The 25,000-nt window shown below is 36.6% G+C and overlaps 1 protein-coding gene across 1 annotated transcript in view; it reads left to right on the top strand.

The window, feature by feature from the left end:
- Window positions 1-25,000, top strand: part of Ofcc1 (orofacial cleft 1 candidate 1) — a 262,066-nt gene that overhangs the window by 2,674 nt on the left and 234,392 nt on the right. The window contains 3 exon segments of the mRNA XM_013016629.1: window positions 11,456-11,542; window positions 17,097-17,165; window positions 18,824-18,939. Of these exon segments, the coding sequence (XP_012872083.1) occupies window positions 11,456-11,542; window positions 17,097-17,165; window positions 18,824-18,939 (272 nt within the window).

The following is a 25,000-nucleotide window of genomic DNA, read 5'->3' as shown; positions in this document are numbered from 1 at the left end:
AGGTAAGGTATACAATATAGGAGGCAGACTGAGCAATTTAAAGCAAGCCATTTCAAAGCCCCATGGCCTCAGTGCTTCATCTCCCGCCACATGGTTGTGGAGATGTGGAAGGAGCAGGGCATTGGAAAGAAGTATACCATTGTAACATAGTGTGATTTCATGACATATTTGGAACGGAACTCTAGAGATAGGTCAGACACCCAAGGTCTGAAGGGTGCAGTGGGTATTTCCCAGATGCTCAGGAGCACAGGGGAAGCGGGGAAGGTTAGAGCCCTGGCAAGATTCTGGCTTCTCCGCCAACTTGACTCTGAGGACCCAAAAGCAGTTTTTAGATTTTTTTGATTACTGTTAATCATCTTATTTCTCCTTAAAACACATGAGATCACTCAACTTTGAATGAGAAAAGTTTTCTTTGATCGTGGTTTCAGTGGTTTGGGTCCATGTTGCTTGATTCTGTTCCTCTAGGTCTTTGGTGGTCAGGAAGGAGTAGCAAGAGCAAGAGAGGAGAGAGGGAGAGATGGGGGAGAGAAAAAGGGGGAAGGAGGGAGAGAAAGGAGAGGGGGTAGAGAAGGGGGGAGGGAGAGACAGAGGAGAGGGAGAGAGAGGGAGAGGGCATGAGAGGGAGAAAGAGGAAGAAGAAGAGAGAGACAGTGAGATATTACCATCAAGAGTATATCCTCAATTAACTTCCTCCCACTAGACACCACATCTTAACGGTTTCACAACCTGTTTCCTTGGAGGGAATGTGATCTTCCTTGTTGAGCTAGGGTATTTTACAGTAAGATCCAAGGACAGAAGGAAGAATCCAGTGGAGGATGGAGTCTGCCTTTTTTTTTCTTTTGGTATATTATGTTCTATCGCAGTTGTCCAGTTTCTTCAATAAGAATGTTCTTGCCAACTAGGGAAAAAGAAAGGAAGGGGTAACACTCTCCCAAAAAATTTGTACTCATTATCTGACTTATGAAATTGTGACCTCTCGGTACAACACCTTAATAATAACAATAACATTATTTGTCAAAAGAAATCATTCCCCCCTGTATAGATAGAAGAGACTAGGAAACATTACAGAAACCACAAAGCCTTGGGTTTTAAAGAAGATATTCAAGAGCTCAAAAGAGTTACCACTTGATGTGTAGCTAGCTGTTTGAAGCTCAGTAAAATGAGTCATGGAGAATAATTACATGAGACGGAGAGAGGGGGAGAGAGAGAGAAAGGGGAGAAAGAAGCTAGAAGCACATATTATAGCACGCACTCTCTTATAGAAACATGAGCCACAGAAGTAAAGTTGAATTTCCTTGTAGTAAAATGAAAAAGAAACATGATTTAATTTTAACAACATATTTTATTTAAACCAGTGTTCCCAAATATTACCATTTCAACTTATAATTAATGTAAAAATTTAGAGATGTTGTATGATCTCTTTTACAAAGTCTTTGAAATTCAGTGTGAATATTACTACAAACCTCCATGCAAACTACCCCTGTTTGATCTGTGGGGTTGGTCCCTCTGTCTGGGACAGAGTTAGTTATTCAAAGGAGTTTTTTACTGGAATCCTCCCTCCCATATATCATACTTTAGCCAATATGTTTAGTTGTATATATGCATATAGCCCTATATATGTTTATTCATGTACTTATAATTTAGATTTAACTCCAGGAAGTATTTGTTATTCTTACCAATCTGCTCAGGCATTGAGATAGAAAGGGGTTATGCCATCCCCGTTCTGGAATGTTGCCAACATAAAAAATGCATTTGATGCATCTCTACCTCCTATTTGGGAAACCTCCAACAAATTCAATTGCAAATGAGATGTGCAATTTTATGGTCTGTGAACAAGGGATAATACTTTAAATATGTGAATTCAGATGCTAGGAGATATTATAGAATACACCATTTCTTGCTAGCACAACTTTATAAAGAACATTTATATCATCTGTCAACATGATTACTTAGACAAACTAGAATAGTTTCACATCATCCCCGTGGTATTCTTCAATTAGCACCCATTATCATCTTATAAGTAAATATCAGAACATTCCCCCTTAAAGATACCTTCCAAAGGAAAGCTTTGTAAGTCATGGCAGAATTATAATGCTACTTTATTTACCCAAGTTATCTCCAGGAAATGTAAAGTTATTAGATAAATATCAATTTAATTTGTGAAGGAAATGTCTAAGAGAAGGGTTTTCTAAAAACAAATGAACTAGAAATGGTTTCAAGTTTATGATGGCTTGAGTCCCAGGATATAGTGGAAAAGTAAATAAAGTATGCATGGATCTTTAAAACTAGACATACTTAAGGAGAATAAGTAAGTGTGAGATACCATTGCGAACCCCCTTGTACAATTCATATATGCTAAAAATTACAGAAAAGTAAAGCAAGCTCTGTTGGGTGAGTGGGCACCATTAGGAAAGTTGGAGAGCCAGTGGAAATACGAATGTGGGTGAAGAACTTTACATGCATGAAACTAGCACAATGAAACCTATTGGATTGTTTTCAGAAAAGAGAGGGAGAGAGGGTTTTGTTAGGTCCATGAGATGTATGTATGGAAATGTTACAATGAAACCCCCTTGTACAGTAAATATATATTAATAAAAATGCTCATAAAAAGGAAAGAAATAAGCATCATTGGTAACTTGCGAGTCTGGTAGGATCTCACAGTTACCCTGAGGGCCTTGACATGCCATCAGGTGACACTGTGTATTCCAATGGGAAGACATCCTTTATTGGATAAATCAAACCAGAGAAGACAATGCAGAGAACCTCAAAAGACCCACAAGGAGTAACAGCTGGAATCAGTATTGGAGGCCAATCCAGGACCTGGAGTGGGCACTAACAGCAGCCCTTGGAGAGACAAGAAGCAGCTTCTATGTGGTTTTGTGGAGCTCACTGTTGGTTGCATTTATGGCTCGAACACCATCATGTGAACCCAAGGGTCTTGACAAAAGGCAGCAAAGTGGAAGGCTGTGCAGTGGAGAAAGAAAGAAATGACAGGGTCCCAAAGATGCTGAGAAGAATGAGTTCTGTAATCTGAGATCTTTCCAGAAGACTTAAGGAGTACTATGAGTTAAAGATAGAGGTGATCTCTCTGGTTACCTCTTGTGTTAGAGAATCCTGGATTTGGTTTATAATTGTGATTCTAGGTTTATCTTGATATTGGCATGGCTCTAAAAAGATATTCCTATAAGAACCTGTGATAAAAATAGCATATGAGTATTGGTGTTCAGTGCATAATTTGAATTGTCTAAGCAAGTATGTGAAGAGAATTGTCTCTCCCCGTAGTAAACGTATCCTAGATTGTTTTAGAAGTGATATTGTATAACACTGTTTACATTTATAGTTTTTTCCCCTTAAGATGGAAAACAGGTGTTCTATAAAATTTATAGACCATTAAATTTTTTTTGCTTCAGGACATTTCAACTATTATTAAGAAAAAGAAAATACATAGGAAAATCATTTGCTTTAGGTTTATTGAACTGACCTGGATTTGTGTCTTTAGATCCCATTTGACTCCTAAGTGATTTTAATCTCTTTCATTGATTTTGTAGGTTAAAAATCAACACTTAGAAAAGCTCCCTTCCTGCTGAAAAATAAAAATATCTTATGTAAATATCAGATGTATAGAGTATAGTTTAGTTAATACAACTATTTTTTTCTTTTTCTTTTATTTACTTTTATCAGCAAATGTAAATTGTACCAAAGGAGTTTCCTTGTGATATTTTCATAATGTGCATAACATACTTAGATCATATTCATTGATCCTTTCTTCTAGCTACCTTTTTCTATAACTTTTAATAAATTTCATTGTTCCATCTTTTACATATAATGGATTTCAATTATATTCACCTTTATCACCTTCTCCCTCTCCCTTTCTCTCTCCTTTCCTGTCTCACTCTACCTCCCTCTCTTCCCCTCTCATTCCTCTCTGTTTTCTTTTGTGAAGGGGAGTGGTAGTGGAGGAGGGCTAGACACTGTCCCTGAGCTTTTGTAAGGCTTGCACTGTATGACTTGAGCTACAGTTTCACTTCTGGCTTTATTTTGTTTAATTTTTTGTAATTAATTAGAGTATGAGTCTCATGGACTTTCCTTCCTGGGCTGGCTTGGAACCACCATGCTCAGTTCTCACCCTCCTGATTAGCTAGGATTACTGGTGTGAGATATAGGCACTCACTTTATTTTCCTTTTTTAAAAGAAACGACAGAATTCTAGAACAATGTCCAGTTGGCGGAAAAGAATTTTAGTACGTTGAAAGAATAATAAAATCGTACTTTATTTTCTTCATTGAAGGAATTGACTGTCCTTAGGAATTCTGGCAGATTTGACCAGGAAACCAGCAGGTTTATTTCTATTGCCTTTTTCTTTTTTCTGTAAGTGTTAAAATTGAAGCCATTGATAAACATAAACAACTCCTAAGTGGTTATTTTATATATTCTCTTAAAACTGGTGTTGATGAAGCCTCCACCATATGACTCTGAATAATAACATTTTATAAAACCTGCTATATGTAGTTGGCCAATGGAAGAACAGTTACGAGTCATTTTAACATGCAAGTATATTACTTTATTGTTCAATTCATTTGTGATAGGTGGAGTCATACCATTTGAAACAAGTGGGCTTCAATAAAATGTATGTAAGTTTAAAATGAAAATGTGAAGACAAGAGTATATTATTATTGTCAAAAGGATGCTTAGGAATTTTAAGCTAATCATTGGTGGCTCATACTTGGAATCCTAGCTACTGAGAAGATTGAGATCTGATGGATGTGATCCAGAGCCAGGGTGGGCAAACAAATCTGGGAGACTAATCTCCAATGGATCATCAAAATCCACAAGTGGAGTGGTGGCTCAGTAGTAGAGTACCAGCCATAAGTACAAAACACTAACCAAGCACATGAAAGAAGACCCTGAGTTCAAGTCTCAGTATCTGACTCTTTTTATTTTAGAAGCACAAAAGTGTTAGCATTACCGAATATACAGTTTATCAGAGAGAGGTTCCATAGCCTTCCTAACACAAACGAAGCTGCACGTAAAAGAATAGATAAAATATGAGGTTTTGGAGACATTAATGATGTAAATAAGGAATTTTTGGCAATTGAAAAGGTTATAAATAAATCCTTAAACTCCAAAAAAGTTCTTTTAGTTTCTTTTCAATATATTTTTATTTTGCATTAAAAGGAATTTAATGGAAAATAAAATTTTTCTTAATCTTCCCTGAATTAATCAACTCAAAGTCTTATTCAAAAAAGTAGGAAGTCCTGAATTCTTTGCTTCCTGAAATTAAGAAGCTTGACTGTAAGTTGTCAGATGGGTTAGACATAGATTATTAATTGTGGCTAAACTAAATCTGATAATCTATTATATTACTTGCTTCACATTGAAATATTTGTCCCTGTGATACAAAAGCTGTCCTATCTGAAAGAACTCATAAATGAAGTTATATAAATACAAACAACCCTAGATCTATGTGGAAGATATAATTCAATTAATGAAAGTGCAATCAAGAAATATCAGGCATGGGATTAATGTCTAATTTAAGGTACTTCAGAATTTTCAAGGCAGTATGTTGAACTGTGTTTATACGTCTATTTAAATGCAGGATAAAGCTGCTAAGCTTCAAGCTAGAGAGGAAGAAAACCTTTGTTATGATTTTTAAATAGCAGGGAGAATCAATATATTTATACTTAACCTTTGCATTGCCAAGGTTACATATACCCTGGAAACCTCTTCCTGTTTAGAAGTTGGGAACTTAGGGAAGTACTTGTCTCTGATGAGGACTTGGGGTCCAATGAGCACAGGATGCATGTGTGTCCTGGGGGGCATCAGGAAAAGGCCCTGCAGCCATTCTGCATTTCATAGCACTCTAGTGGTTTGCCAGTTAGAGAGCTTTTGCAATTTACCATGAGGGAGGGCCTTAAGGGGAAGAAAGAATATGGCTCAATTAATTAGAACTTGTTAGCAAACTTCAACTATTACCCTATTTAGATTTTCAAATCACTGATATATCAAATACCCATAAGATTTGGAAAGGAAGTAAGAATAAGCAGCCGAGAGAGCTAATTTGTCCACCATGATACTACTTGAATACTCCAAGCAGTAATTTTCACAGATTAGACTTTCTGTAAAGAAGAAAAGGGAAATGGAACTGGTTTTCTTTATCACCATTTGGTGTTTTTTAAGTGTTACTTGTGTGGCTTTCATTCTCAGTCTCTGAATAAGATTAATAATCAGAATGACATCTATAAATTCCTATTTTAAAGATAATAATTATGAAATAATTATTAAAACTTATTTGGAGCTATTTTATAGGGTGGGGTTTTTCTATTTATTTAACACATCTTCAATGCAGCTTATTTTTTGTATTAACAAAAGTCAATAATTCTTCATAATTATGGGATTTATCAAGATAGCATTCAAATCGTATCTTGTCTGTTCTAAAGTCTTTTCAGCCAAATCTCTAATATTTCCATGGCACAGAATCATATTGTCTTCAAATGATAATCCTACATATTTTTTCAATAACTTTAGGTCATATGTCTCTTATTTTTACCATAAGTACCTTAGATATACAAGAAAATGTTGTATAATATTTTAAATAGTGAACATCCTAGCCATAGTTTGTGCTTTTGTCATCAGCATTTTTGTTTGCTTCATTGGAGTTTTAGTGTTTTATTTTGATACCTAGTACATTGAAAACTTGAAGACAACTCGTGTGTGTGTGTGCGTGTGTGTGTGAGTCCTGGATCTTGAACTCAGGGTTGGGCACTGTTCCTGAGATGTTTTGCTCAAGGCTACTGTTCTACCACTTGGGCCACAGATCTTGTTTTGGCTTTTTGGTGGTTAATTGGTGATAAGAACCTCACAGGTTTTTTTTCTACCTGGTCTGGTTTTGAACCTTAATCATCAGATCTCTTGAGTATCTAGAATTACAGGCATTGAACCACTCACTGTACCTGGCTCTAACTCTTTTTCTTGTATTAAGACATTTTCCTTTGGATCAGTGATAAAACTGTTTGGATCAGTGATAAAACTGGCATTCACAAGGTTCTGGGATAGATCCTTAGCATTACAAGGAAAGAAGGCAGACAGGCAACAGGCAGGCAGGCAGGAAAGAAGGAAAGAAGGAAGGAAGGATGGGAGGGAGGGAGGAAGGGAAAGGAAGGAAGGAAGGAAGGAAGAGACTTTTAGTTTTAGCTATCTTTCAGTGAAAATATTTGTATATCAACTTAATAAAACTCGTTGAATGGATTTAATAGGCTAGAGTGGGTTGAAGTCTGATAGATTCTATTTTTCTATATTGTATGGCAATGATCACCTGATTTTGCATGTTTATGTACCCTGTTTAGTCCCATGGATACTTAAACTTGAGATGGTGGTATTGGATTTTCAAAGTTGAGAAATATGATAATTTCTCAAATCTGCTTTGATGTTCAGAAGGATCTAATTTAAATTTAATGTTCTTGGAGTCATGCCTCTCAAGAAATGATCTTTAGGAGGATGTCTTATTTTGTGAAATATTGATATAATGGTATAATCATAGAATATACACAGCTTAGTTATTCTGTTTATCTGCATTGCTATCCTTATTTAGTTCATAACATATAATAGTAAACAGGGAATTAAAAAAGTGAACTGAAGCAAGTAGAGTCATAGGAAAAGAACACAAAGAGATTTAATAAGAACCTCCTGAAGAAGAGAGAGATGTGTTCAGATTTTCTTCCTTTCTAGCTAATGTAGCTTATTTGAAAGGAAGTGATTGCCTTGTTGAATCAAGACACTTTGGTGATTTATACCTTCTTCTGGTGGACAGTTTCATTCTCATTCTTGCAGGCCCCAAGGAACCTCATGGGTGCATACTTGAGGGTTTCCTGACCAAAGTTCATGTACAGTGCCATTTAAATAAAGCCTTGGTACCTTGTGCTGCTCCAAGTGATAGGAAAAGCTGTTATGTATGGAATGACAGAAGGCAAGTGCATGTGTTTTTCTCTCCAGTTTGGAAAATCATAGCATATAAAATGTACTAATGGATACTAACTCTAAATACTGAATACCTAATATTAGCAAGTTGGAAGAAAAACTGGAATATGATGAATATTAACAAGAATAATTTATTGTTATTACTTGATAGATTGTATCTGGTTGCTTCAATGTAGAGTCAATCACATTTAAACCTATTTGAATCTGTCTGTCTATCTGTAATTGTCATTGCTTTCATATGAATATCACAAATAGTTAAACATCAGCCATATTAAAACCTATTGTATTTGTATTGCTAAATGCCCTACTTTGAATTTCTCAGTGGGTCTGTTAATTTTCCTGTGGGAGGAGTTTAGATATATCCAAAAGCACTCTTAATGATTAGGACACTTGTAGGAATTTATTCTATTAGCAATCTAGCTTCTGGTGATATGTACCCTCTCCTAAAAGCTATCCTGCTTTATTAAATCCTGACATTAAATCTAATGACATTGAAGAAAAAGAGCTAATACTGAGATGCAGTTAGTTCATTGTTTCCAAATTCATACTGGATTCATTGAGTACTGTCATCCTTAAATCTGTCTGCTGCATTGCAATTTTGGGCTTATCAGGGTAAGGCATACCAAGGGAAAAGAATGATCATTTTTAATATTTGAATGTGGGTCCTTATTTGATTTGTAAACTGATTCATGTTATAGAAATCAATTAGCAAAGTAATGAGTTACAAATAACCGTTTTAAGGAAGCAAATCACAGCTTTATTATTTCAGTTGACGTAAAGTAATTTTGGTTTAATCTTGAGTGGTAACTTGTTTGAAGAGATACACAGTCACCCCTTCCTGGGGATGGGGGGATTCTTATCACCTTTACCTAGCTTTAATTGTTCTCCATATCACTTATCATCATCTAATAAAATGTGTATACTTTTTATTAAACTTATTCTTCCATTTTCCAAATGAAAGTCTGAAAGGAGAAGGATTGTGTTCCTTTTACTAAGTGAGTCAATGTGGGTTGAATGAATACATAGACAGGATATGTTCCAGGATAAAGTGACCCTGTGCGCCAATGTACTAATAATTTCAATGAGAACTTTAGTTAAACTTGGTTTTGGGGCTAAGCATGAATTTCACGACTTACTTTATTAAATTATGCCTTTAGGAGGTTGAGAAAAATTGAGGCCTATCTATTGAAAAATGGTACTTCACGTACATGTGTACCTCTGAGCCTTTTCCCTTTTTTTTTTTTTTTTGGTCAGACTTCCCTTTTTTCAGAATTTCCTTTTCCCTGATCACAAACTTAACTTCAGGCAGCAATTTCTCCAGGAAGTTGAAAGTCCCTGATATGGCTTAGATGCTCTCCTAGGCTCAGGGAACTGTGGCTGTCCTGGACCATAAAATTTCAACACACCAAACTGTGCATGCTCAGCTAACAGACTTGTTCTTTCTGTGGTATGGGCTATGTTAGAAGCAAGGTGCTTCTATTTTTTCTTCCAAGACATAGTTTTGGTTCTGAAAGAGCATATATTATAAAGAGTTATAAAGAGAAGTTGTGTGTGTGTGTGTGTGTGTGTGTGTGTGTGTGTGTGTGTGTGTGTGTGTGGTGTTGGGAAGGAGCACATAAAAGAAAGGAAAAGAGAGAGGAAGACTGGCAAGGAAAAGAAGAATAAAAATGTTGAAAAGATGCTGCTCATTTAAACCCAGAATGAGTCTCTATCCAGTGAAAGGATATAAGTTTTTTAATTTTTTTCTTCAGAGAGGTTTAATTAATGGATGCAGATTATATTGTTAGCACCTCTATGTAGCAGGATTTTGCTGAGCTAGTCACATAATAAGAGCTCAATTACTATGGATTGAAAGAATGAATATATAGGACACTGAAAGAGAAGAGATGTCTTTAACCTCACAGAGATTTGTGTTTTAGTGAGGTGACAATGGATCAGTATACTACTTTACATGTAAAACAATACATAGCATAATGTAAAATGGAGTAGAAATGCATTTAAGAATATATGAAGAATGCCATGTGCCAAAGGCTCATGACTGTAATCCTAGCTACTCAGGAGGCTGAGATCTGAGGATCATAGTTTGAAGTCAGCTAGAACAGAAAGTCCATGAGCCTTATCTCCAATTAACCAAGAAAAAGCCAGAATGGAGCTGTGGCTCAAGTGGTAGCACTAGCCTTGAGCAAAAATGCTAAGGGACACAACACCCAAACCCTGAGTTCAAGCCCCAAGATGGACACACACACACACACACACACACACACACACACACACACAAACCACTTGATTAATTCTTTTTCATTATGGAGACCTCAGATTAAAGCAAATTTTCACTTCTTGTGCTTACTGCAATGATAGGACAGAGATTAATATTAAAATTATGATGATCCAGAAAGAGCATTGAACCTAGACTCATATCAAAATTTCCTTTCGCTGTGGGAAAGGAGCACTTGCTTGCTCTGCTATTGACCCTAAACCAAGCATACTACAGAATCTCACAGATAGAGATTCACCTTTCTCTCAAAATTGTCTTCATCCTACAGTGCTTTATTTTGCTTTCAAGTGTTGAAGGCAGCTTTAATTATCATCAGTGTAGCTTATATTTCATCAAATGCAAATGACAGGCCACAGACATATACGTTTCAGTCTGTGGGAAGTAGGTAAGGAGATTTGGAAAATTGATAGCAGACCTTTTTCACTATTACAAAAGTCAAACCTGATGCTGTAGTTTGGATATTGAGATATGGACCAAGTAAGTAGGCAATGGGAGGTGAGAAATTTGGAAGTGTGTGGTGTTGAGATTGATGTGTGTTGAATAAAAGTTTGGGGTAAGTCTTTGGAAACTCCTCTTCATGTTACTCAAGTTGACAGAAATAATAATGATAATGATAATAATAATATACTTTTTTTCTTTCCCTTTTCTCCTCCCTTCTCTCTCCTTGATTTCTTCCTTCCTCTTTCCTTCTATTTTTCTTCCTTTCTTTTTTGCATTTTACTCAACTCTAAGCCTGGAGCTTTGATGAGTTTCTTATTATTAAAGCACTATTAGGTAGGGTACAGAATTATGGACACAACCACAAGATCTATTTCATGAAATGCAAACCCATTAGTGGATTCATTAGCAAACTCCACACATCATTACAATACCCAAATGTCCCTTTCTACAATACTTACCAAGATAGTTTGACTTAATTTTTTTTCATGATTTTAATTATTATTCTAAAGTCTATATTTGATAACTTTCTCATTAACTTTTTAGCAACAGAAAGATAGCATGAACTTGTTTCTTGAATTACCTTTCCTGACCTTTTGCAAGATGATAATTACAAAAAAAACGGAGCGTGATCTGGAAAACTTGTTAAAAAATTAAGCTGATAGAGTAGCTAACATGGTCCTTCTGTGCTGGTGTCGATTTCAAAATTAACATTTTGGTTCATGTGCTTCTAATAATCACTGACCCTTACCTCATCTACTTTCCACAGGAAATGACTACAGCAGAAATTACTTTGACCCACTGATGGATGAGGAAATAAACCCAAGGCAGTGTGGGATGGAGGTCAGCAGAGAGGGTGAGCCAGAATTAAGTATATAATTTTTGTGTCAGAATATTCTTTTCCATTCATGAAAATGAGGTGACAAAGATCACATGTGCAGCTCTGTTTGGATTTTGCAGCTTACGATTGGAATGGTAAGTGTTCACCACACACCAATAATGATGGGCAGTGGAGATGGCATTTTTTTCCCAAGGACAGCAAACTGGCCAGATAAAAGAGGTAGCAGTTGGTTTTCATGCAAATCCCCTATGAATTCCTTTGCTGCCCACGCTGAGGCCTGGTTTTTGCTCCACTAGTTTAAAAGGAGCATTCCTAGTGCACTGTACTTAACACAGAAGATTTCCACATGCTGAGATTATTGAATTCCTTTCATTACATGCAGGAATCCAACATGTAAGTCTGGTTCTGGTGGCTTATGCCAATATTCTTAGCTATCTATGAGGCTGAGATATGTGGATCACAGTTCCAAGCCAGCCCAGGTAGAAAGTCTCTGACTCTTACCTTCAACGGACAAAAAAAAAAAAGCCAGAAGTGGAGCTATGGCTCAAATGGTAGAGAGCTAGCCTTGAGCAAAAATGCTCAGGGACAGTGTCCTGGCTCTGAGTTCAAGCCCCAGGATTAGAACACACACAGAGAGAGACATACAGAGACACAGAGACACATACAAACACACAGACACACAGACACAGACACATAGACACACACACCTCAAATCCCAAAAACCACAAAAGCAAAACAAAGCAAAACAATAACAACAACAAAACATCATCTAAGTGGGAAGCCAGGAACTGGGAAGATACTGAAGAATGACAACATGGTGCCCTCTATAATCTTGAGTATAGGTGTATTTGTTAAATAAGAGTTCATCATTGTTCCTTAGGGGCAGAGTCTGAACTTCCCAACACATTCAGGTTGGCAAAATGTATTGATGGGACCATGACCGTTACAAAGTTCCTTAGAATTATTTCTACACAGAAGGTCACATTTCATGGTTAGATTCCAGTCATGGAAACTGCCTTTGTAATGGAAGACTAGACTACATCACTCAAATATAGGGTTCAAATACAACCCACCGATGGATGAGGAAATAAACCCTAGGCAGTGTGGGAAGCCTGTTTTTTGTGCCATTATTCTCAATAAACCAAAACCTACTTTTTTCAGTTTTTGAATTTTTAACATATGGATGTATTTTAATATAATTTTTTGTAATTATTAAGGTGTTGTATAGAAGCTTCACTAATTCACATGTCAGGTAATGAGCACATTTCTTTTCCCCCAAACCTCGTTTTAAATGGTGCAGAATCTAGAAATACCAAAAGACAGGTTTGCAGGGTAAAGTGAGGAAGCCTCAGAGCTAGTTATCACCAACTCTTGAAAAAGTCAGGGTGAATTAGAGATTGGAAATTCACAATCTTTTATTTGCCACACACTTGAGACGGGAGAGACAATTGCAAAGACTTCTAAGGAAAAGGGAGGTCAAGTGACTGAACGATCATTTGAGGTCTTCGAAGAAATCATTGTTATTATTATTATAAAGGCGAGGCACAGAGGGGTTACATTTACATGCATCAGGTAATGAGTACATTTCTTTTTGGACCATGTCCTCTCTGGGTTGTCTCCCAGTTTTCCCCTCCCATCCCTATCCACAAGTTATATAGTTCATTTTCAACATAGTGTCCAGTGAGCACCATTACTGCATTTGTTCACCCTTTTCCCCTCCATTTCGGTGCCCCCATTTACCCTCCCAAAGACATATAAACAAACAGAACTAAAAGAAAAGGAACAGAAGCAGCAAAAAGAAAAAAAAAACCTTTTTATTCATTGGAGTTCATTTCGATACATATTATTTTGTGTGATCAGACTGATGTTTTAAATTATTATTTACTTTATTGTTCTTAGAAAGGTGATGTACAAAGGGCTTACAATGACCTGAGTCAGATAATGAATCCATTTTCTTTCCTTCTCTCACTCTCTGTCAGTCCCTCCCTCCCATCCCTATCCACTGTCATCCGTGTCTGTGAACTTCACTGCTGCACTTTGTCACCCTTTGTCCTTCAAATTCTGTGCTGTCCCCCATGCCTCCTGAATATATACATGTGACTATACCATCCATAAAGAAGACGGAATCATCAAAAAACAAAAATTAAGTGAAAAAGGAGAGACATCTTGTTTTCATATTTTGGAATTCATTTCAATATATATGTTTCAAATATCTTATAGACTATGATATATATGTGCATATGTATATATATGTGGTGGACATTTTAAAATGCAAAGAGTTTAAGAAACATGAGTGCACACTCACTATTCATTTATGATAAAAATAGCAAGATTCATGAGATCGAGCATGCTGTTGCTTCTTAGCACTCCAGCACACTTCTGGCAATTACAAAGTGAATGACAATTACAAATGAATCAGAGTACCTGCCACTTGCTGGAGATCAAGCATGAAGCTAGGTGTCCTATCTTTTAAAACTCATAACCATCCAGTTTGATGTGTAAGGACATGAAATCTGGGATCCCAAATTTACACAGCTACAAAGAGGCAGTGCTAGGGTCTAGATACAGGCACAGAGCCCTGACTCTGAAGATGGTGTTTATGGTCTTTCACTGCTTTCATTACTTTGGCATAGAATTCCTTGTCTCCTGCATCAGATACTACTTATTATCAACTTCCAAGTAACACCTTTTAAAGTGCCATCTATAAGCCTAATACGTTTAATAATGGCCCCATCAAGAAGGATGCTTCCTTAGCATACAACCTGCATAACGGTTTGTCTCTTCCTGTCTTGAGTGTTAAGGTCTGGGCTGGCTCTTGGCAATTAAAGAAAAAAAATCGTAGGTCAACTGACTCTTGAAAAAGCTATCTGGAGCATGCAAAGAGCAGAAGCTACTAATTTCCAAGGTCTGTTTAGGTTCCACTCTCAACCATTCCATCTGCTCCTGCAAGCTCCAACTTTCCTCTTTAGTCATTCCAAGTTCGTGATTATAGGCAACATGGTTTTTTTTTCCAACACTAATGTTCAAAGAAATTCATCTATGTACAAATTAGGAAGACCTAGGATTCTGAGAAAAGTTAGTGTGGAGAATGACGATCCCAGAGGCCTCTTCTGGAATACTTGGTTGAATTTTAGATGTGAATAATAGAACTAACCATAGTCTTCATTCAGAATGAGTAGCAAAGTGATAGGAGATACAAATACAGGGGACATGTTAAAAGCACAGGAACATCACACATATAATTGAATTGCCTCCCATAGGGAGATAAACATGCTTGGTGTTGTAGGATATATACACTGGTTATAAGTCTACATCTGAGATGCTCATCCACCTTGAATTATTTATATTTGGTTATATTTAGTGGCAGGAGATACATTGGGATGACCTTTTAAACCTTCAAGAAATACATTTTAATCAAACTTAAAAGTTTCTACACAGTAAAGGGCATAGCTAAATAGAATGGGAATAGATTTTTACTAGCTAGACACCAGACAAGAGCTTAATATCCTGAACGTACTTAGAGCTCAAAAAATTAAAGGAGTAAAATTGGCCAACTGTCACATGAAGAAATTCTCAACATCTCTGGCCATAAAGGAGATGCAAATCAAAACAACACTAAGATTCCACCTTACCCTAGTTAGAATAGCCACTATCAAGAAAACAAACAACAAGAAATCCTAGTGAGGATGGAACCAAAAGAGAACTGTAAGAAACTGTTGGTGGGATTGTAAACTTATTTAGCCACTCTGGAAAGCAGTTTGGAGGGGCCTCAAGAACTAAAGGTAGAACTACCCTGTGGAACCTACAATCCCACTCCCGGGCATTTATCCAATAGAATACAAACTAGTTTACAGTAAAGCTATTAGCACAACTGTGTTCATTGCCGCACTATTCCTCATAGTCAAGAGAGGGAATTAGCCCAGATGTCCCTCAATGGACCAACAGATTAAGAAAATTTGGTATTTATACACAATGAAATTTTACTCATCCATTAGAAAGAATAATATTGTACCATTCATAAGGAAATGGAAAGTCCTGGGGGAAAAAGTGAAGCCAAACCCAAAGAAACAAAGATTGTGTAGCTTTCTTCATTTGTGGTAGAGAGAATGTACCTAAAAATCTATAAGTAAGCCACTGGGCAGTATGCAAGTGGTTACAAATTAATCAACTGAAGTATAATAGACTCTATGGAGAGCTGAAATAGTATAAACTTTTAGAAAGACTAAGTCAAAGCCCAACAAAATAACTACTGGGAAATGGGTAAACCGAAGAGCGGAAGGAAGGTGGAAAGAGTGCAGTCAAGTCATTGTATATCGACATAGCCTCTTCTACATCTCATGGTTGTCATGAGTCCACCTGTATCCCTATTTAGACAATTTTTTTCCTTCCACTCCCCAAATTATACCAATATCAAATACAGTGAAAACAGGGGGTGGGGGGAAGAGGGTAATGTAATTGTGGAGATGGGAGGGAAGGGATCGTAGAGGAAAATCAAAGGAGGAGGCAACAATGCTTGATAAAAAATGTACTCATTACCTTGCTCATGTGATTATAACCCCTCTGTACAGTATTTTCACAATAAGAAAGTTATTTTTAAAAAAAGAAAAAAAAGAGGCTGGAAAGTTGGCTCAGTGGTAGAGCGCTTGCCTTGCATGCCTGAGGCTCTGGGTTTGATTCTTCAACGTGGCGCTGTGGCTCAAGTGGTAGAGCCCTAGCCTTGAGCTGAAGAGCTCAAGGCCCAGAGTTCAGGCCCCACAACTGGACCCCCCCCCCCAAAAAAAAGAAAGAAAAAAAAGAATTCATTTTATATACCATAAAATTAAGAAAAATGAAGAGGGGGTTGAAGGGGGTGAGAATGTTTAAGGGAATGGCACTGGCCAAGATGCATTGTATTCATAACCTTCTTTGTTATATGGCACCTCCTTTGTGCAATTAAAGATAACAAAAATTAAAAAAATACATTTTATGAGCTTCTTTTTTTCCAAGAGATTGGTGCTAATGAACATATTGTTGTTTTAAATTTATAAGAACTGAGAGCCTTGTATTCTTTTACTTAGGTTTTATGTAAAGAATCCTCCTTTTATCTATTGCTATTCTCACTGCAATATACTATTGTGAACAAAAGCACACAAGACCACAAAAGTTTGTTGTTCCTTTCATGTTTATTTTACATAGTAAAAGGACAATTCATGAAGTAATGGTAGCTAATGGAAAAAATTCATTCTTTTTGTTCAACACTTAAACATCCCATTGTATGATTTGACAAACCATAATGACATATTCTGAAATGATTTGAGTAATTGATGTTATAACCCATTGAATCTGAGATTCTTTTTGTTGGAGTGGCAATTATATATGTATATCCTGCAATACACATTTAAAAATTATTTTTCCAATTATCATCAACTTACAAAAGGCTTATTTCCAAAACAAAGCAGCACATTGAATAGAATTCATACCTATGACCCATAATATAATTAATCATTTCTCTTTGTAATTACATTTGCATACCAATAAATTAGATGATGAGCAAGTCATCATGCGTATATTCTTTTAACACCCTTAAAAGGTGATGACAGAATTCTCTATAATCGATTAATGAAGCTTTTTGATGTCAGTGGACAAGGAGAATCCCAAGGTAAGAGACAATCATCTTCAATCTCTTATGTTATTATTAGTTACAAATGAATTGATACGGTGTCTTGCAAATGTTAATCTGTCTTTTCTAAATATTAAAGTTCATCAATGACCTGTCTATGCTTTTGATGGGGAATAGTAATTATGGCTCCTTTTTACAATTACATATGATTTGTAATCTAAATAGCAAAAAAAGACTCTTGTTGCAGGATTCTGCAACACACATGGCTTGTGGGTTTACTACTATATGAGAATCTGTGTGCCCATGACAAAGAGGCATCTTGGTTCTTGAACACATATTTTGGGATGGTAGAAGACAAGTAGTGTATATTGCTCTCAATTTGAGCATTGGAATCTACATTTGAAATTTTAATTCTAGTAAGTTAGATACATTCTAGTAAGTAAGTATTGAACTAGAAATTTAAATGTAATCTTTTAAAAACGAAATTCCTTGGTATTGGTTTAACAGAATAGACCCTGACTTAGTTTTCACCAAGCGCTAAATGAATTTTGCTATATACCTGGAATTAAATTCATGGCTGATCAGTCTACTGGCTAATGTTTCTTTTCTTTTTGAGTGTGTGTGTGTGTGTGTGTGTGTGTGTGTGTGTGTGTGTGTGTGTGTGCATGTACTGGGTCTTGAATTCAGAACCTCTCACTTAGCTGTCACTTAAACTTTTCTGCTCAAATATAGCACTTTATCACTTGAGCCACAGTTCCACTTTCTTATTTTAGCAAGACAATTAGAAACAAGAGTCTCACAGACTTTCTTTCCTGGACTGGCTTTGAACCCTTGTCTTCAGATTTCAGCCTCTTCACTAGCTAGGATCATAAACATGAGCTACCTACACTGGCCAGTTTCTGTTTCTTTTTCACAGCATGAGCTTGGTTCTTCCCAAACAACCCTTAGTCTTCTTTCCAAAAATAGCTTCTTAGCAGTACATAAGCTGAAGAAGAGTAAATCACTATTAGGTATTTTAGCAGTACTTATTCCTATTAAATTATGCTGAGCCTTCTCCATTCACTATCTGCTTGACCTTGAGTTAATTCATTTTTCAATTTCTACCAAATGGACCTATTATATTTACCATATGGAGTAGTGTTGAGGATTCAATTATTCCTTGAGCAGAAAGGAAAAGCATATACCTAAGAATAATAAAAATACTAATGACAATGATGGCAATGAGGACATTAGTGCTGTTGAAACATCTGAACGCCCATCACGTAATGGCACTGGATTACAGTGCTTCCTCCAAATTTTATTCTTGGATGGACACACGTCTCCTTTACTTCTCTGCTATGGATATACATAACACACCTTTTATTTCTATAAAATCTGGCTTTTCAAGCCATTTATATGCACATTTTGGGGGTAATCCTAAATTCAAATAGTGTACTAGGTTGAAGTACACAATGTGTAATATTGATGTATGGTGAAATGCACCCCACTCCTATTTCAGGATGTATTTGATAAGTGAAGTAAAAAGTCTTAATGTACAGCTACACTTGATTCACTTTGTAAATATGGCAACATACATAAAGGTAGAGGTTTTTTCTTAAACTTTAAACTTCTGGATTTTTGTGATTTCTTGAGAAATTAAGCGGAAAAGACTGTGGTATGTTGTAGATTATGTAAAACTCAAATTTATTCCATTTAAGAAAGACCTAAAGTGGTTATCTTCTTGAGTCTTTGGTCAATATTGAATGACAAGGAAACTTTGCTGGGACAAACAGGTAGGCGCACCAACGCGGAGCCCTTGGATTCTGAGGAGCCTGTGAGTTCCATGAAATCCTCCAGGAGGCTGACAGTACCATTCCTGCCTACGTTAAGGACTTTGAAAAGCTTGCTCAGAGAGACATAATTCTGCTTGCAAGTTCTCCACTTGAAGAGGTCAGTATTATAAATGTATAAAAAAACCACGATGATCTTGTTTTTGGAATGGAAGTCCTGCACATGCTCTACTGATCCTGCGTTCCAAACATCTAGTGAGAACACGTGGCCTGTGACATCTTCAGAAATATTCCCTCATTTTTCCAGGTGGAAATTCTACTCCTTGTTAGTGTCTACTCTGGTCCTGGCAAAACTTAGTTTTGCTTCATCTTTTTTTTCCTTCTTTGGTGTGTATGTGTGCCAGAGAAATACTGGGGCTTGAACTCGAGTGTAGACACCATCCCTTAGTTTTTCTCACTCAAGGCCGAGGATGGAAGGGTAGAGTTTGCCTTCTCACGTTATGAAAGTCTTGTGCATGGTTGTGGTTGTATGGATCCGTGGATGTCTGCGTGTCTGTGGTAATATGTGTAAGTGGTTGTATGTGTTGGGGTTGGGAGTGTTTGAGAGTTACGTGAGTCAGGCCTCCCTGAGTTTTTCCCCAGGATCTGATATGGAATCTCTGAGGAAAGCACTCTTGGCAGTCACTCTGTAGTTGCACAGATATGGCATCAACAGTGATATCATTCCACCTAAAGTAGCAAGGCATGTCAGCAAGAGGTAATATGCAACCCTGTGCCCACTGCAAACTTCCAACATACATAGAGAACGTTGTGGTTAATTAGAGCCCTGGTAGCATAGAAGAGTCCCTAAGATCTGATCCTTTCTCAGAGCATGCTTTAGTTCATAGTATAGGTGGGCTCTGTTAGAGTCTTGGAAAGATATGATGGCTAAAGATTCAAGTCTAAGGCCATGGAGGCAGCAAGATGACTTGGAGCATGATGAAATGATTAAGAAGGAAGTACCTACGACCGTATAAGATGATGCTAAGTGAAATGAACTCCAAGATAGGGAAACAAGAGATTTTCCTTTGTTCTTGTTGTTTTTAATGTACTATGTGATTTCTTTTTCTTTTGTGTTTTTTCCCCCTATAGTTCATCCCCTGTTGTCACTGTATTTGATTTTGGTACCCTGAGTATTGTACAAAGAATGAAGGGCGAACCAGTGCAACAACGATACTCACAAGACAATGTGTTGGAAATGAACTGTACAACTTGGGAGCTGGGATTGGGAGGGAGGGAAAGTGGGAGAAAATGAAGGGGGGTAACAAGTTCAAAAAAATGTACTCACGACCTTATGGATGTAAATGTAACCCCTCTGTACATCACCTTGACAATAAAATTAAATTTAAAAAAATAACCAAGGGTGAGGAGGGATGGTAGGGAATGTAGGAGGCAATACTCTTTGAGTCAAGAGAGTGAGCCTGCTGCTGACAAAACAGTATTAAAATCATCTCAGTGTAGTTTTGTAAAGGAGTATTAGTTCAATATATCCATTTATGAGCACAATGCATTTTGACCAATGTCACCCCATTCATCATTTCCCCATCTCTCCAAACCCGATCCATCCTTTCAGCTTACCTAGTTCCATTTTCACACACCGAATATTATGACTTCCTCTCTTCATCTTCTTCAGTTCCCTTGTCCTCGCTCCCCTGGATGCCTCAAGTTGTAGCTTCCTGATATTCATTTTGTTAGACTGCAAGTTCATTGTTCAAAAGAGTTACACCCTTGGAATTTTCCTTTGCCTAAAACACACTTCAGTTAATACATGTGCATATATATGCATGTGATCCTGCCAACTATCTTTTTATTGTTACATTTATTGCTGTTATGAGACTCTTTATTTATCTAAGTATATATGCAGTCAGGTTAGAAATGTTTGGGCTGGGAGTGGGTGTAAGTTCCTTGGGGGCGGGGAGGGAGAAAGCTTGTAGGAATGACATTACAAAACAACTTAGGTCCGAGAATTTTCCAGTGAAAAATAAGACTAATCAATTAAGTGCATAGATTTTTTTACAAATTTAACACAGAAGGAATTCAGCAGAGCAATAATACATGGCTTTTAGAAAAATAAGTATTGAATTAGAAATAAAATAATTTCATTTTACATTTTAGCTACCAGGAGGAAGTGTTTCCCCAACCATTTCCTGATATTTACAGTACGCTATGTACCTGTTCCTAATCAATTGCAGAGAATGAGCTTTCCCCCTGAATTGTAATTGTAAACAATCCATACATTTAGCTGATTCAATTAGGAAGCCATGCTTTAAGAGGCTATTTTGTGTGTGTGTGTGTGTGTGTGTGTGTGATTCCTATGTAGTATTTCTAAAGATTTTGTCTTGATTTTAAGACTAAAATATCGTATTTAGGGTAGTTGTGGAATTTGCATGTTTTAGCCAGGATTAGGCACATTCCAGAAAATCATTCTGAACAGCAAGCCAGTGTATCTTGGCTATGTAACCACTTTCCTAAATTTTGTAGAACTGTTTGCCAGTTGGCTCTGGACATGAGTCAGATTTAATATCATAAAGTGAGTGACATTCAGGGCTGAAATCTTGTTCTTCAATATGAGAGAAAGTGTAAAGATAAAACCCATAATAACAGCTGGGCGCTGGTGGCTCACGCCTATAATCCTATCTACCCAGGAGGCTGAGATCTGAGGATCAGGGTTTAAAGCCAGCCTGGACAGGAAAGTCCGTGAGACTCTTGCCTCCAATACACCACTAGAAAACCGGAAGTGGCACTGTGGCTTCAAGTGGTAGAGCACTTGCCTTGAGCTGAAGAGTAAGGGATTGCACCTAGTCTCAGAGTTCAAGCCCCATGAACAAACAAACAAACAAACAAACAAAAAAACCCATAATAACATCTCCACAAGTTAGAGATAAATTTTCTTAGATACTTTAACAGACTGCTAGCAAGTATGTCTTCCATAAACCGGAAACCTATTTTCTACTTTGTGATTCAAAGAGAAAATAGTTTGGAGGGAAAAATGATTTTAAAAAGTTACATGAGACTAGTTCATGGGTGAAATTTTAATTTTTTGTTCACTTAACTAATACATGCATGCATATATCATTAACTATAACTACACATATAAATCAAAGTGTAGCAGGTAAAACTATAAAGACAGAGAAAGAAAGATCCTATGCATTATTTCATGGCTTAAAAAAAGTGAGAGAAAGAAGTAGTAATTTACCACATCTTCATTTAAGGGAATTGGTAGTTATACCATCATATATGCAAGTCTTTCCTGTATTCTGTGGTTGGCCTGAGGTAGGAAAAAAAACACCATATAATTATAAAAGGTCAGGCAGTAAAGCTTTTTGCCTTCATTGCTTGCTCATTGAATGGAGATACATATATATATATATATATGTATATATATACATATATATATGTATATATATACATATATATGTATATATACACACATTTATATGTATATATATGCATATATATATATGCGTGAATGCCACAGATAACCAGTTTGGCAAAATTATCATGGTTACCATTGGTAGGTAAATGGTTTTGAAATTAATTTTCTCAAATACAGTTATAATGTCATTACATAGAAGGTATGATTTGGAACTTTCATTCATGTCACTTGAACTATTTAAAAAATATTTAAGTATTAGAAGAGAAAGCCCTTTAATAATATGTGAATGTTCACTGCTAACCTACAGATGCAATTCTAAGCAATTATTTAATCTTACAACTCCCTTAAGAGGATAATATTATTATCCTCATTTTACAGACCAGAGCTAGAAGTACAGGAAGCTTAAGCAATGTGGGAAAGGTTTAATTGCTGATCACTGGCTGGGCCAGGATTTAAACTTAGACAATGAACCATCAACCTTGATTGCCATGAAAATGCACATAGTTAAAAAATATGGCTTTTCTTTCTTTCTTTTTTCTTTTTAAGATAATGGCTTTTCAATATGAAGTTTTCTAACATTTACTTGATACTTTTCATTTTAAAAGAGGGACAACCAAATTGTTTTTATATCTTTCTTTTCTAGTGGTAAATGGAACAAAATATTTTGTGAGGCATACACACACAAAGAAGATCTCACAATTAAGGAGTTACTTGTAGTCTGAAATTGGGAGAACGATGGAGTCATTACAGCTCAGAAGTTTTAGAATCAAGGATGTTGGAAGGGATACCATTGCGAGTCTTGAGAATCCATGACCATGAGATTCGATGTGTGGAAGTAGATGAGCTCAGAGAGCAAACATACCCTTCATCTTCTTATGAATCTGGTTAAGACTCCAATTGATTAGATAAAACCCATCTACACTGGTGTGAACAGATCTCCACTTCCCACAGCAATTCAAATATTAATGTCTTCTGAAAGCGCCCCTTCCAGACACATCCCAAAATAATGGCTTACCAGTTGTCTGGTCAACTTCACATGTGAAAGTCACTACTACAAATCAAGAAAACTGTCATTCTAAGTAGCTAACATGAGAGAGAAAAGGCCCAAGAAAAATATATTTTCAAAAGAATGATTCCTTTGTTTTTAAAGAAAATTGTATTAGTACTATTTTATATTAAAAACATAATTGTATATGTTTATAACGTACAAGGTGATTGTGTGATGTGTGTGTGCAATGTGGTATAAGTAAATCCTACTGATTAACACATCGGTCCCCTTACCTGTCCTTTTCAATGATGAGATATTTTAAATTTACTCGTGTTACTTTTGAAACACACGATGCACTATTATTGACAATAGTTGCACTGCTTTACAATGTATTTTAAAACTGTTCCTCCCATCTGAAACTTTGAACCCTTTGATCATTTATTCCCTCCTGATCTACTCTAATAACTATTGTTCATTTCTCTGTGTCTGTGAGTTCGATTCTATCAGATTTCTCCTATAAGAGAGATCATCTAGAACTTGTCTTTGTGCTTCAATTATTTCACTTATGGCAACATTCTTCAGATTCATATATGTTGCAAATTGATTCCCACTTTTTAAGGCTGAGTAGTATCTCTCTCTGTCTCTCTGTCTGCATATAACATTTCCTTAACCATTTATCCACTGATGAACACTTGGGTTGTTTTGATATCTTAGCTATTGTAATAATGCTGTAATGAATGTGAAAGTACTTGGGTCTTCTGATTTTGTTTCCTTTGGATGTGACACAGAAGGAAGATCAAACAGAAGTTCTGCATTCAGTTTACTTTGAGGAATCTCCAAACTTTTTCACAGTGGTTGTACTGTGTCCGTCTCTCCCTCCCACAATGTATGAGTTCTTCTGCTTTCTCACAAGTTCTTGAAATCCTCTAACTTTTCATGTTAAGGTACTCTGACGGGGAGCTATTTCACTGTGGTCTTATTTTACTTTTCCTGATAATCGGCAATACTGCACATTCTTTGGGCCATGCTTATGCCTCTTCTGAGAAATGTCTCTGAAATGTACTCATTGCCTTAGTCATGTAACTGTAACCCCTCGTATAGCATCTTTAAAATAAAATAAAATAAAATAAATTTTGGTGCGAGTTCTGGAGCTTGAACTCAGGGCTTACGCTCTGTCTTCTCATGTAACTGTAACCCTTCTGTATGGCATCTTTAACATAAAATTAAAAAAAATATGAATGCCAGTTCTGGAGCTTGAACTCAGGGCCTAGGCTCTGTCTTCAAGTTATTTTTCTCTTTTTTCTTTTTGTTTTCTCAAGGCCAATTCTCTATCACTTGAACCACAGCTCCATTTCCAGCTTTTTAATAGTTAATTTGAGATAAGAGTCTCACAGACATTATTGCCCTGGGTTGGCTTCAAACTGATATCCTTAGATCTCAGGCTCCTGAGTAGCTAGGATTACAGGTGTGAGCTACTGGTGCCTACTCATTTTGAGTAGGCTTTTCTGTATGGTATCTGATAAGAGTTTCATTTTAGCCAGGCACCTGTGGCTCATGCCTGTAATCTTAGCTACTCAGGAGGTTGAGATCTGAGGATTGCGGTTCAAAGCTAGCCGTGGCAGGAAAGACTGTGAGACTCCTATCTCAATAAAGCACTAGAAAACCAGAAGTAGTGCTGTAGCTCAAGTGGTACAGTGCTCGC

This window comes from Dipodomys ordii, unplaced genomic scaffold (genome assembly GCF_000151885.1).
Source record: "Dipodomys ordii isolate 6190 unplaced genomic scaffold, Dord_2.0 Scaffold32, whole genome shotgun sequence".
NCBI classification, from domain to species: domain Eukaryota; kingdom Metazoa; phylum Chordata; class Mammalia; order Rodentia; family Heteromyidae; genus Dipodomys; species Dipodomys ordii.
Note: the sequence above shows the minus strand (reverse complement) of the source record. Positions and strands in the feature narration are given on the sequence as shown.